Source organism: Loxodonta africana, chromosome 7 (genome assembly GCF_030014295.1).
Source record: "Loxodonta africana isolate mLoxAfr1 chromosome 7, mLoxAfr1.hap2, whole genome shotgun sequence".
In the NCBI taxonomy this organism is placed as follows: domain Eukaryota; kingdom Metazoa; phylum Chordata; class Mammalia; order Proboscidea; family Elephantidae; genus Loxodonta; species Loxodonta africana.
The window spans coordinates 74,868,352-74,883,071 of record NC_087348.1 but is presented as its reverse complement, the minus strand read 5'-3'; the positions used below and the strand labels follow the sequence as shown (position 1 = coordinate 74,883,071).

The window sequence follows — 14,720 nt, the reverse complement described above, 5'->3', positions numbered from 1 at the left end:
ACTTTTTGGAAGAATTTAAACATGATTGGTGTCAATTTTTCTCTAAGTGTATGGCAGAATTTCCCAGTGAAGCCAAGGCTTTTTTTTTTTTTTTTTCGCTGAGAGGTTTTGATCACTGGTTCCATCTCTTCACTTCTTAAGGGTTTGTTGAGACTTTCTACGTTTTCTTGAGTCAATTTGGGTATGTTGTGTGCTTCTAAGAATTTGTCCTAAAATGGTCATGAGATTCTAGGTTACCCAGTTTGTTGCTATACAATTATTCATAATATCTTATCATAACGCTCTTTATCAGGTCAGTTGTAATGTCATCTCTTTTGTTTCTTATTTTGTTTATTTGCATCTTTTCTCTTTTTTTCTTTGTCAGTCTAGCTAAAAAAAAAAAAAAGCTAAAGGTTTGTCTATTTGATTGGTCTTTTCAAATAACCAACTTCTGGTTTTGTTGATTCAATTGTTATTCTCTTTTAGACTTTGTTTATTTCTGCTCTGATCTTTGTTATTTCCTTTCTTCTGGGAGGTTTAGACTTAGTTTCTTCCTCTCTTTCTAGTTCCTACAGTTGTAGAGTTAGGCAGTTGATTTGAGCTCCTTCTTCTTTTTTCAGGTAGGCATTTATTGCTGTAAGTTTCCGTCTGAGTACTGCCTTTGCAGCATCCCATAAGCTTTGGTATGCTGTGCTTTCATGTTCATTGGACAAGAAATTTGTGGTTTATCTCTTGATTTTTTCCTTGACCCACTGGTAGTTTAGTAGTATGCTGCTTAATTTCCATGTGTTTGTGTATTTTCCACATTTTTTTTTCTGTTATTGATTTCTAGCTTCAATCTGTTGTGGTTAAAGAAAATACTTTGTACAGTTTCAGCCTTTTTAAATTTATTGAGACTTGCTTTGTGATCTAACATGTGTTCTTTCCTGGAGAATGAGCCATGTGCACTGGAGTAGAATGTACATTGTGCTGTTTTGGTGTGGAGTGTTCTATATATATCTGTTAAGTCTAGTTGGTTTATAATGTCATTCAGTTTGTCTGTTTCCTTGTTGATCTTTCTAGATGTTCTGTCCAGTACTGAAAGTGGTGAACTGAAGTTTCCAACTACTATTGTAGTGCTATGTATTTCTCCTTTCAATTCTATCAGTGTTTGCTTTATATATTTAGTTGCTCTGATGTTGGGTGAATATATACTTATTATTGTTAAATCTTCTCAATTAATTGACCCTTTTATCACTATATAATGTCCATCTTTATCTCTTCTAACAGATTTTTGTCTTAAAGTCTACTTTGTTTGATATTAAGATTACCACTCCAACTCTCTTTTGGTTATTATTTGCATGAAATATTTTTTTTCCATCCTTTCACTTTCAACCTATTTGTGTCCTTGGGTCTAAGGTATGTCTCTTGTAAACAGGATACAGTTGAATCTTTAAAAAAAAATCTATTCTGCCACCCTCTGTCTTTTTATTGGCACATTTAGTCCCTTTGCATTCACTTGTAATTACTGAGTAATTACAAGTAAGTAAGTCAACTTCCACCATTTTGTTGTTTTTTGTGTGTCTTAAGCATTCTTTGTCTCTGTCCTTTACTACTGCTTGCTTTTGTGTTTTGTTGGTTTATTGTACTGAGCTCTTTTGGTTCTCTTCTCCTTTTCTTTCGTGTATTTCTTAGATATATTATTAGTGATTACCATGAATATTAAACTTACCAGCTTGTATTTATAACATCCTAGGGTAAGCTGATACCAACTCAGCTCAGTAACGTAACGTACAAGAAATTCTATACCTATACCAACCTCCCATTTTGTTATTATCACTATTTAAGTCTTCATGTTTCATGTGCCCTGTAACATAATTTTATCTTTGCTTTTTATATATTTGTCATTTAAAAGCATGAAGGAAAAAACAACTAGAATTATCAAGCATGAATATCTTTTTTTTTTTTATTAACTTTCATTGAGCTTCAAGTGAACGTCTACAAATCAAGTCAGACTGTCACATGTAAGTTTATATACACCTTACTCCGTACTCCCACTTGCTCTCCTCCTAATGGGTCAGCCCTTCCAGTCTCTCCTTTTGTGACAATTTTGCCAGCTTCCAACTCTCTCTATCCTCCCATCCCCCCTCCAGACAGGAGATGCCAACACAGTCTCAAGTGTCCACCTGATATAATCAGCTCACTCTTCATCAGCATCTCTCTCCTACCCACTGTCCAGTCCCTTTCACGTCTGATGAGTTGTCTTCGGGAATGGTTCCTGTCCTGGGCCAAGAGAAGGTTTGGGGACCATGACCGCCGGGATTCCTCTAGTCTCAGTCAGACCATTAAGTATGGTCTTTTTGAGAGAATTTGGGGTCTGCATCCCACTGACCTCCTGCTCCCTCAGGGGTTCTCTGTTGTGCTCCCTGTCAGGGCAGTCATCGATTGTGGCCAGGCACCAACTAGTTCTTCTGGTCTCAGGATGATGTAGGTCTCTGGTTCATGTGGCTCTTTCTGTCTCTTGGGCTCTTAGTTATCGTGTGACCTTGGTGTTCTTCATTCTCCTTTGATCCAGGTGGGTTGAGACCAATTGATGCATCTTAGATGGCTGCTTGTTAGCATTTAAGACCCCAGACGCCACATTTCAAAGTGGGATGCAGAATGTTTTCATAATAGAATTATTTTGCCAATTGACTTAGAAGTCCCCTTAAACCAAGGCATGAATATCTTAATACTAGCCCTTATACTTGTCGATGCAGTTCCCTTTATTAGGGATCTTTCTTTTTATGCATGGCTGTGAATTACTTTCTAATGTCTTTTTCCTTCCATCTACAGAATTCCCATTAGTATTTTTTTGTAGGGCCAGTCTGGTGCATATGAGCTTTCTCAGCTTCTGTTTGTTTGGAAATATTATAATTTCACCCTCATTCTTGAGGGACAGTTTTGCTGGGTATAATATTTTTGGTTGATAGGTTTTTTTTTTTTTTTCTTTCTTTCAGCACTTTGTATCATTCCATTGCCTTCTGGACTCCAAAGGTTCTGGGGAGAAATTGGCATTTAATTTTATTGAGGATTCTTTGTATGTTATTGTTTTCTTCTCTCTCACTGCTTTCAGGATTCTTTCTTCATCCTTACTTTTTGAGAGCTTGATTATGATGTGTCTCGATGCAGATCTCTTTGAGTTTGTCCTGCTTGGGGTTCTTTGAACTTCTTGGATTTGTAGGTTCATATCCTTCATCAGATTGGGAAACTTTTCTGTCATTATTTCTTCCAATATTTTCTCTGTCCTTTTCTCTCATCTCCTTCTGGAATTCCCATGATGCATGTATTAGGTCTTTTGATGTTGTCCCATAGTTCCATTAAACTGTGCTCAGCCTTCTGGAGCCTCTGTTCTTGTTGCTCTTCAGACTCTATAATTTCGACTATCTTATTCTCTAACTCATTCATTCTTTCTGATTAAATCTGTTGTTAAATCCTTCCATTGCATTTCTCATTTCAGTTACTGTCCCTTTCAGCTGCAATATTTCTGTCTGGTTTCTTTTTATCTTTTTAAAGATTCTCAATTTGCTCTTACATTGTTTCCTTTATTTCCTTTAGATCTTTGTCTATGTTTTCTCTTCACTCTTTAATTATGCTTAACATTGTCACATTATACACTTCCATTCTTTTCATTATTCGGTCTTCTACAGGTGTGCTTCCACTCCCTTCATTGTGTTCATTTGGATGGGCCATCATCTTTTCTTTTGTGTGTCTTGTGATCTCTTGTTGGTGCTCTGAAATTGTCGAGGGTGTTAACTTTTTCAGTTCTCTTCTGTATTTGGTGTTTTTTGTCCACACTACTTTCTACAAAAAACTCTTAGGCAGGCAGAGCTTTCAGCTGTTGCTTACTCTTTCCTCTCCCTCTCTGGTTTAATTATAGCTTGAAAGCTCTAGATCTCGATTTTCAACTTTCAATGTCTCCCAAACACACCAGGCAACACACTGTGGTCAATCTGCTAGCACTGCCACTCAGGTGAGATATCATGCTCTAATCAATCTGTCCACTAAGGGGTGCAATCATCTCTCTCTGGATGTTACTCCCTTCCCTTCTCTGTTTCTGCAACCACATTTTCAGTTAGAAAACCCACACCTAGTGAAGCCCCTTGGAGCCCTGGTGGCAGAATGGTTAAGAGCTTGTCTGCTAACCAAAAGGATGGCAGTTCAAATCCACCAGCCACTCCTGGGAAACCCTATGAGGCAATTCTACTCTGTCCTATAGTGTCACTATGAGTTAAATCAACTTGAAGGCAATGGGTTTGGTTTTTTGGTTAGTGAGCCCCCTTGGGAGCTGAGTATTGCCCTCTGGTTTTGCTTGATGCTTCCTTCCCTTCTCTGTGTGGGCTGCTTATAACTGACCTGGCATTTAGGGGAAGCACAGGCAGGCTTACCTCCATTTCAGGAAGAGAAGGGTCTGGCATTCCCCAGAAAGACCTCGGAGAAATCTTTTTGGTTTCAGAGCCCCAGTGGCCCTGCAGTGGCTGGGAGAGCTGTCTCCACTTTGGTGACCCACCTCCTGGCTCCACTGTAGGGAATCTTCTGTAAGAGTTTGTATCAGTCCAGCAGCTAACAGCTACCAGGTTGGGGAGTGGCTGTCATGCTCCAAACAGACCCCAGGGAGGTCTACCTTGTTGCTATCAGCCTCCCCCACCCCCCGTAGTATGTTGGCTGTGGGTGTAACCTCCACTCAATATGCCCGCTTCCTAGCACAAAGCAGCCTCAGTCAGCATTCCTTAACACCAACTGGAAGCGGGAGCAGACAGACGTGAAACTGACACCTAGGGAGATCTGTCCTGTTGGTTACAGAGGGCTAAGCTATGGGGTACACAGAAAGGCAGGTAGGCTGCTTACTATGGGAGCCAATTCCACTGCAAGGTGCCTTCTGTAGCAATTTACAGCAGCCTTGCAGTTGTCCACGACCAAGTGCAAGAGGGGCTGTCACATTCCTATTGGACCCTAAGGAGGTCTGTATTGTTGTTACCAGAGTGCACCTGGTAGATTGTTGTCTGTGAGTGCAGCCTCCACTCAATATATTTGTTTCGAGGCACACCGCAGCCTCGGTCAGTAGACCTCAGCACCAATCAGTAGGGCCCAAACTAACCCTCAGGAAGGTCTGTCCTGTTTGTTTTGGAAACCTAAGCTATGGGGTGTACTGGGAGGCATGTAGAGCACTACCTATGGAAGCAGACTCCACTGCAGGGGCCTTCAGTAGCAATTTGTAGCAGCCTGGCAACCAACAGTTACCACCTGTGGGAGAGGTGTAACACTCCAATCGGATCCCCATGGAGGTCTGCCCTGTTGCTATCAGAGCTCCCTTGGTAGACTATTGGCCATGACTGCAGCCTCCAATCAAAAGATCTGATTCCTAGCACATAACAGCCTCAGTTACCAGTCCTCAGCGCTGACCAGAAGTGGGGGCAGACTAACCCAAACCGACCCTCAGGGAGATCCATCCTGTTGGTTTCAGAGACTTGAGCTATGGGTGCACAGGGAGTCAGGTAGAGTGCTGACTACCTGTGCAGAGTCCACTGCAGAATGCCTTCTGTAGCAGTTTGCAGCAACCTCACAGCTGACCATAACTAGGTTATGAAGGGGCTGTCACACTCCAAAAAGACCCCCAGAGGAAGTCTGCCTTGTTGTGATCAGAGCCCCCCCGCACCCGCCCTCCTGTAGTACATTGGCAAGAGTATAGCCTCCAATCAAGGTGCCTCCTTCCTAGCACACAGCAGCCTCAATCAACAGTCCTCAGCGCTGGCCAGAAGAGGGAGCAGAAAGACCCAAACTGACCTCCAGGGAGGTCTGTCCTGTTAGCTATGGGTGCGCAGGAAGGCAGGTAAAGTGCTGACTATGGGAGGAGACTCCATTCACTGCAGGGGTCCTCTGTAGCAATCTGCATCAGCCTTGCAATTGAAAATAACCAGGTAGGGGAGGTGCTGGCAGGCTCTTAATGGACCCCGGGGGAGGTCTGCCTTGTTGATTTTCGAACAGAAGCTTGGGGTCCTGTCTCTTTGTGTAGGCAGGTGGTGTAGTGGTTAGGGAATCAGGCTGTTTTGCTAGGGCCACTTTCTCAGTTCACAGCTGCCAGTGCCCATGTGGCTGGGGGAGGGGCCAAGATGGTGGGAGAAGCAATTTTCCTACAGCATGTGACTCGGCATGTGACTCATCGTTGATTCCTTGATTCTTGTCTGTCTGCAGTTCCCAGCTCCTGTCCTCTGTTCCCCAATTCAGAGTCCCTGAAGGCCAAGCACCGTTTACTTGTTGCACTTCTTTTTATATTTGTAGGGGAGGATTCGGATGGTGGTCTGTTTATGCTACCATCTTCCCAGAGTTCTTCCAGAAGGAACTTCTTAATATAAACTCAACTTCAGTGCAATTAATAAAATTTATTCATAAAAATTTATGAAAAAAATATGGCAAATGCATGAGAAGTAATCTGTCTGTTCCTTTTAAGAGAAAACATTTTTCAGAAAAATTTCCATATAAAGTAAGCTATTCTTCCCAAGATATCACAGCCAATACCTAAGCGTGGGAAAGTTCTTTAAAGGACATTTAGGGCAAACTCCTGGGCAGTTTTCAGGAATGCCTGCTACGGCATTTATAACAAGAAGCTTTTCAGAGTCAGCTTGAATATTTTCAATGATTGGGAGGTGGTGGGGGGCGGTTACTACCCAGAAACGTTCTTCCTGTTGGTGAGTAGAAGTCTATATTCTTAAAATTTCAACCTAGCTGTGGAGCCCTGGTGGCACAGTGTGGTTAAAAGCTTGGCTGCTAACCAAAAGGTTGGCAGTTCTGATCCAACAGCCACTCCTTGGAAACCCCGCTTGGAAACCGACTCAATGGCAACGGGTTTGGGTTTTTTTTTTTTTTTTTTCAGAGACAGGGGTTTGGTTACAGCTGTAGCATCCATGAGCAGCCCAAATTCCAATCCTCCTTTTCCCTATTAATTGAGAGTAGCATGGCAAGCTGTATGAAATTCTTAGGGCTGCCCAAACAAAATACCACAATCTGAGTGGCCTGTAAGAACAAAAATTTATTATCTCACATTTCTGGATGCTGGAATTCAAATCAGTGTGTCAGCTAGGTCATGCTGCCTCTGAAGTCTCTAGGAAAAGGTCCTTTCTTATCTCAACCTGCTTTTGATAGCCCCAAGTGTTCCTAGGCTTGTAGATGCATCTTTACATGGCCATTTTTCCTGTGTCTGTATCTCTTCTTTTATACAGACACCATTCAGACTGGATTAGGGCCCACGCTATTCCAGTATGACCTCATATTAACAAATAAAATCTTTAAAGACCTTATTGCCAAACAAGGTCACATACACACAAACCAGGGTTAGGGTTTCAACATATCTTTTTGGAGGACACAATAACTCATAGCACAAGTCCTATCACTTTGTGACTGGGTGAGAGGTGACAGAGTAATAGAAAAGAAGATGGAAGACAGAACCAATATAAGCATTTATGGTTCACAGGGTATTTTAGGTCAGGTTCAATGACAAACACAGATATAATCTGAGACTATGAAAGAAAATGTAAGTGTGTGTGCACGTGTATATACACATATGTGTATGTATACGTATGTCTATATGTATGTATAGAGGTATGTGTGTATGTATGCTTGTATATTTAAATGAGTGTGTCTGTGTATGTATGTGTGTGAATATGTTATGTATGCATGTATGTGCATATGTATGTGTGTATGTGCATAAAATGCAAAGTCAACTAACAGAAAAAAATCTTCAAACTATGTTCAATAAGGAAATGCCAACAAGGGTTTTTAGGATATTATTTTTAGAAAGAATACATATTACAGCTACTAAGCATTATAAAAATTGTTAAAAAGTAGAGAGGAAGAAGGGAGTTCAATAAAACCCAAAAAACTAGAGAGGAAGAAGGGAGTTCAATAAGGTGTGTTTATATTATGGTTAAAGTATGATTAGTTCTAAATATCTGAATCATTAAATGTTAAACTTATTATCTAGACATTTGTCATCAAGTAAATGAAGAAGTTCTTAATCAGTTAATGAAAATTAACCATAGATCACTCTACCAAGCCCCTTTCAGGAACACCACACCTTCCTGGGTTTGGCTCAGGATTTATCCTGTCAGACTCTTTCTACTCTGCCTATATCTAGGCCTAGGCTTCAGAGAATCAAAAAGCCTCAGCTCCTCACAAGAAGTGTGGGTTGCCTTAAGGTGAACACTGCCCCTGTGGCAGGATGCTCAATTATTACAGAAGAGCTAAAATAAGTTCATTAGACTTCGAGACAAGAAAAACAAATACATACAGAAAAATGTTCCACACACAGAAGCAAACAAAAAAAAAAAGTGGGTAAATTTTGCCAGGATATCCAACTAATAGACCATAATCCAGAATTAACCAAAATTCTACTAAATTCTATTCATCAAAAAAGGATAAAACTCTATTCACATCTAATAAGGTAAAAATGATAAACCTATTTAAAGAGTTTTGGTCATAATAAACATGGAAACAAGTAACTAGATAATATAATAAGTCTTTTTCTAGATAATACATAAAACCATTCCAAGTTGTATGGCCTGTTAAAATACAGTAATTTCAACCACAAGCCAATAACACTGAATAAGAATTAAATTACCTTAAATCTAGGCAAATCACTAGATAAACACTACATCAGGAGTTGGCAAACTACGGCCCACAAGTCAAACCTGGCATGCTACCTGTTTTTGTAAATAGTTTATTGTTTTTGTAAAACACAGCCACGCTCATGATTTATTACCTATCACTGTTTTCACACTGTAACTTCAGAGTTGAGTGGTTATGACAGAGACTATACGGCCCACAAAGCCTAAAATATTTACTATCTGTTCCTTCATGCAAAGAGTTTGCAGACCCCTATTCTACAAAATCACTGATCTTAAAATAAACATGTAGGCCATAGCTGAATCATAATAGCCTACACAGCAGGAAAGAACCTTACTTGATCTATAATTCAGGCTCTTTGTTACAAACTAACAACAAAAAAGTCAAAGTTATAAAAAATGTTCTAAATGTTGTCGGGTATTTTACAGTTTGGAAAAGTGCAACAACTGTTCTTCCTGCTTGTTTTGCTGGTTCTTCCTACCTGTTTTTCCTCCTCTTCCAACGAAGTGTTATTGATACCATGGACACTTACACTGCGTGGGCAATCTTCCAACTTTCCTTGAATGGACCAACTGCTCTTCTTTTGATCCACTGTGTTTTCCTCATCACTTCCTGGGTTATTTTTCCATTCCTTCATCATTTCTAATACGTTAATTGGTCTTGCTGAAGAAAGTGTATTGCCCTGTTGTTAACAAATGAATTTTTGGTGTTAAAACAGTTTGGATAATGGAACAGATTCTTAAACCTTTAGTAATATATTGCCCCAGATTCAGTAATAGTCATATGGAAAAATTGCAATGCTGAACAAATAGTAAAACTTCTGATGCCCTTTGGACATACTCATGGCTCACAACTCTTGAATACTATTACCACAATATGCCAAAGTTTGAGATGAATGGAAATATTCAGGCTTGAAGAACAATGCAGCATGTTTGCGAAATGGACAAATACAGGGCAATTCCCTAGAACCCAAGAGCATAACCTCTTTAAGAGCTGTTCTGACAAAGGTGATACAGAGGCTGAAAGGATGAAAGGAGTTGCCCAACGTCAAGTGGGTTCAACACTAGGGGGAGGTCTATATGACATCAAAGTGTCTAGGTAAAAATTCGAATTCAGTCAATGAGTCAAGCACTGTGTCCAAGAATATAGATGCTTGACTTGCTGACTGGAAGATTCAGATACAATGTGGTGATTTAACCTTAGCTCATTCAGAGAACTGTTCTTATTCCAGATATGACTGAACCATGCCAAAATTGACTATTTTAACTACATTTTTCCCAGGTATGATGCTCCATTTAATGTGATAAGAAATACATTAACGCAGGCTCAAATGGCTCCTGCTAGGCTTGTTGTTGTGGTTGACGTGTGCCATTGGGTCAATTCTGACTCACAGCAACCTCTCGTGACAGAGTACAACTGCCCCAAAGGGTTTCTTAAAACCGTAATCTTTACAGGAGCAGATCTCCGGGACTTTCTCCCTTGGAGCCCTGGGGTAGGTTCAAACCTTTCAGTTAGCAGCTAAGCACTTAACCATTGTGCCACCTGGGCTCCTTCCTGTCTTAAATATTTGTGCTCCTAACTCAGACTGTTAGAAAAAGTTTGGACGAGAAGTTTGGATCACTTTTAGATTCAAATGGGAATTCAGGTGTGAGCAGTTATAGAGTGGTTATAAATTAACCTGGTATGTAGGTGGACTGAAGTGGCAGTCATCAGTGACAGAAAACTATGAGATGTGGCACTTTAAGGGCGGCCAACTGAGTACGCTATTGAGGATTTTTTGAGTTTGATATATTTGTGGTTAAGGACATTGACAAACTAAATATGGAATGGTTATAACTAACTGAGGATCATTATGCAATTAATTCCCTGTAGTTCTATTTCTCCTCGTTTTAAGAGGGTCAAATGCCTTAACACCTCTCATAGCATCCTACCTGCAGCTTACTGTGGTTGCACCCATCCATCCTCTACATACTTACACTCCTAGAATGCCCTTGCCATGATTTTCTGCCAACCCATAGACTGCCTTTCCTTCAAGGCTCAATTTGAGTCATCTCTGCCAGGTATCCCAGCATTCCCCAAGATGCTGCAAACAAAACAAAAGCAAAGCACAAGGTGGAGGCTCAGAGACAGCAACCACCAAGTCCTCTAAAAATCTATGAAATCATCTGGGCCTGGTTATTTTCCTTGAGGAAGATTTTTAACTACTGCTTCAATTTCTTTAATAATTACAGGACAATTCAAGATTTCTATTTATTCTTGAGAGACAGTTTTGTGAAATTATATTTTTTCTACGAAAAGAAATTTTGACTAAGTTTTCAAATGTGTTAGTATACAGTCACTGGTAGTATTCTCTTCTCTTTTTAATCTCATACCTTTGTAATCATTGTCTTATCTGTGCCTGTATTCCCTTTTTTGTACTTAATGTTTATTTGCTTTTCTCTGTTTCTTGATTAATTTTGCTAAATATTTACCTATTTTGTTGGTCTTTTCAAAGAGCCAAATGTTGACTTTGTTGAGTGTCTCTATTCTATTTCATTTATTTTCATTCTTAGTTTTATCTTTCCTACTACTTTAAATGGGTTTATTCTGTTGTGTTTTCTTTTCTTTTCCTGAAATTTTAAGTTGGATATTACACTCACTGATTTTCAGACTACTAACCAAAATGTTAGCAGTTCAAATCCACCAGACGCTCCTTGGAAACCCTATGGGGCAGTTCTACTCTGTCCTATAGAGTCACTATGAGTCAGAATCTACTTGATTGCAACAGGTTTTTTTTTTTTCTAATACAAGTATTTCAGACTATAAATTTCCGTAAAAGCATCACTTTTGCTATATTTCATAAGCTCTGAAATGTTGTATTTTCATTATCATTCAGTGCTAGGGATTTTGAAAAAAAAAATCTAATTAGGATTTATTCTTTAGCCAATGAGTTATTTAGAGCATGCAACTTAATTTCCAGAGATATGCAGATTTTTCACCTTATTGACATTTAACTTAATTGTGTATTGTTAGAGAACATGATCTGTGTGAAATCTGTTGAGGCTTGCTTCATAGCTTACCTAGTACAGTATTAATTTTGGTAAATGTTCTATATGTGCTTGAGAAAAGTGTGTATTCTCTACTTGTTGGATTCAGAATTGTACGTGTATCCACAAGGTTAAGCTTGTTAACTGTGTTATTCAAATCTTCTAATATCCTTGTTCTAAATACCAATAAAACAACCTCAAAATATGTAAAAAATTATTATATCATCTTTTTTAGCTGACTCTTTTATCATTATAAAGTGACCTTCTTTATCCCTAATGATGACTTGTTTATCTTAAGGTATGTTTAAATGATAGTAATATCAATTCCTTTGGTTAATGTTTGTCTAACATTTTCTTTTCCATTCTTTTTCTTTCAATATTTACATATCCTTATGCTTCAAGAGTGCTTCTTGTAAACAACATATAGGTAGGTAGATTCTTAAGAATTTAGTCTGACAATCTTTCTCTTAATAGAAAATTTTAATCCATTTAGTTTTATTGTATTCTTTCCATATTTGGACTTTTTTCTACCATCTAGGCTTATTATTTCAATTTGTCCCAAACTTTGTATGTTTCTTTTTCTTTCCTACTTCAAAAAATTGAATATCTCTATCTTCTCCTTTAGTACACTCTCATCTTGATGTTATCTAAAATTTTAATTCTGGGTTATTATGAATGTACTTTATCTTCTTTGGTCTTTTTTTTTTTTTTTTTTAAAGATACCAACAAACTTTACCAAGGTATTTAAAGACCTTCACTTCACCTATCTCTTGCAACATCTACTGGATTTGTATTTCCTCTTACTTAAGTAATCTAATCTACCAAGTGTTTTAAGAGTAGGACTCTGTGTAGCAAATTCCGAGGCCTTGTATTTTTCAAAATATCTTATCACGTCCTTACGTTTGATTTGACAATTTGGATGTATATAAAATTCTAGTTTTAAAGTTCCTTTTCCTTTAATACATTTAAAATATTGTTCCTTTTATGCTTGCATCCAATGTTGCCGACAAAAAGTAGGATACCAATGTGATTCTTGTTTTGTTTTACATAATTTGCTCTCTTTGGGAACTTTTAGACTTTTCTCTGCTTTTTATGTTCTTAAATTTCGTTAAGTCTACTTGTGAGTTTTTACTTCTCTCTCCTATTGGGGAGACTACTGTCTGTATAAAGCTGAGGTCTTCTTTAATTCTGATAATTTATCCCCATTATTTCTTAAAAGATTTTCTCCACTCCTTTTATTATTTTTCTCTCCTTCTGAGACTCCTATTATATGAATTTTAGCACTTCTTACTTTTAACTCTATATACCTTAACTCTCCCTTTATATTTCCAATTTGTTTATCCTCTCCTACTTCCTTCTGTAAAGTTCCACAGTCTGATCATCTAGCTTTTTTATTCATTTCTCAGCTGCACCCATTTTATTATTTATTCTATATAATTGCATCCTATACTTCAACTATTATATTTTTCATACCTAAATGGTTCTGTTTTATCATTTCATAACCTTGTTTAATATTGTTAACATCTTATTTCATTTAGTATGTTCACGTAGTTGACTTTAAATTCTTGAACTGCCTCTTGAAAACTCCCTTCTTCTAACGGTGTTTGAAATGTGGCCTGTGAGCTCATATTACTCCAGGAGGACAGGACACAGTTGTGAGGCCAGAAGTAGGCCCTCAGCCCCAGGAGACCAAGAAAGAGTAGGGGAAAGAACACCAGGTACCCAAAAACTGACTCACCAAGAAAACTCCTCTGTTCAGGCCTCAACCCTTACCAGCACTCCCCCACCCCCCCACCCCCCACTGCCGCAGAAGGTGCTCCTAAAGGTATAACCTCCCAGTCCTAGAGTTTGGAGGCCAAGAGGTAAGAAGCCAATGCCTAAAACCAGTCACTTTTACCCACTTTCCTTAGCTTCTCATTTAAGGAGGGCTTCAGTGCTGGTCTGATTTTATTATTTCGGTGCCTGCGAAGGGAAAGGCATCTATGTCCCAAGGCAAAGGAAGAGAAGCAAAAGGGGAACTTAGGCTGTTTCTGTCTCCCTGTTTTAACCTCCCATTTAGGCTGCAGCCTCACCTATCATACACACCATTTCAAAATATCTATCTTCCCAGGGGTTTCTCACATTGCTCTCAGAATCCTGGTATCATGAAGTTTCTCTCTAAAGTTACTCAAGGTTTAGTCTTCAGAGAAGATGCAGCAGTCCACGCTAATTCAGTATGTTGGCAGGAGCCAGAGCCTCCTCCAGCTGGCCCTGCACTACCTGGCTTTTGACATATAACTCAAAAGGATTTGAAGAACTGAGTGGCACTGCCATCACAATATTCCTTCCATTCTATCTACTTCTTTATGTAAGGTCTTAAGTACCTGTAGCTGTAACAACTAAAAACTACAACAAAATTGATGCTCATTCTAATAGTAAGTCATATTCAGTCAGGAGTGGATGAACTAACTGGGGAGAAAAGCTGCCCTACCCATCCAGTGAAATTTTACTTGCTATGTTTAATCATTACTTTAAAATTATAATTATATTGTTTTAATCAATCATGTACTAATAATCACGATACATCAATCTTGAATAATTTTTTAACACTTAGAGACTTACGGCCACAGAAAATAAAACCAAATTTTAAATATAATTTGAACTTTCTGCAAAATGAGACATATGATAGGGTGATTAATAAAAGTCTTTCAAGCAAAAATATATATTGCTTCAGGATAAAATTCTGTGGAAGGAATGGAGTACAAATGCAAGTCAAAGAGAAAAAGGAATAATCTGTTTCTGTTTAAGAACTTGTTCACGAATTTTAAAAGTGAATGTGCTCAATATCATATAAATGTAAACTAACAATATAACTGTATTTTTAATTACTAATATTTATGATATGTATAAAATTTTATCCTTTACAACTAATTAAATTTATGATGAAAAACTTTAGAGTTCAAACTAAAAATATCAGAGAGGATTCACCATTTTTCAAAATTCTTTTAGGAATTACTCAAGCAAAAAAAGTTTACGTATACTGTTCAACAAAACCACCTCACTCTTTTTCCCATCTGCTAAACCAGGAATTCTTCTAGA

General features: G+C 38.4%; 1 protein-coding gene across 1 annotated transcript in view; it reads right to left on the bottom strand.

Moving 5' to 3' along the window:
- Positions 1–14,720, bottom strand: part of STK33 (serine/threonine kinase 33) — a 75,626-nt gene that overhangs the window by 24,092 nt on the left and 36,814 nt on the right. The window contains exon 11 of the mRNA XM_023550872.2: positions 9,098–9,298. Coding sequence (XP_023406640.1) covers positions 9,098–9,298 — 201 coding nt within the window. The remainder of the gene's footprint in view (positions 1–9,097; positions 9,299–14,720) is intronic.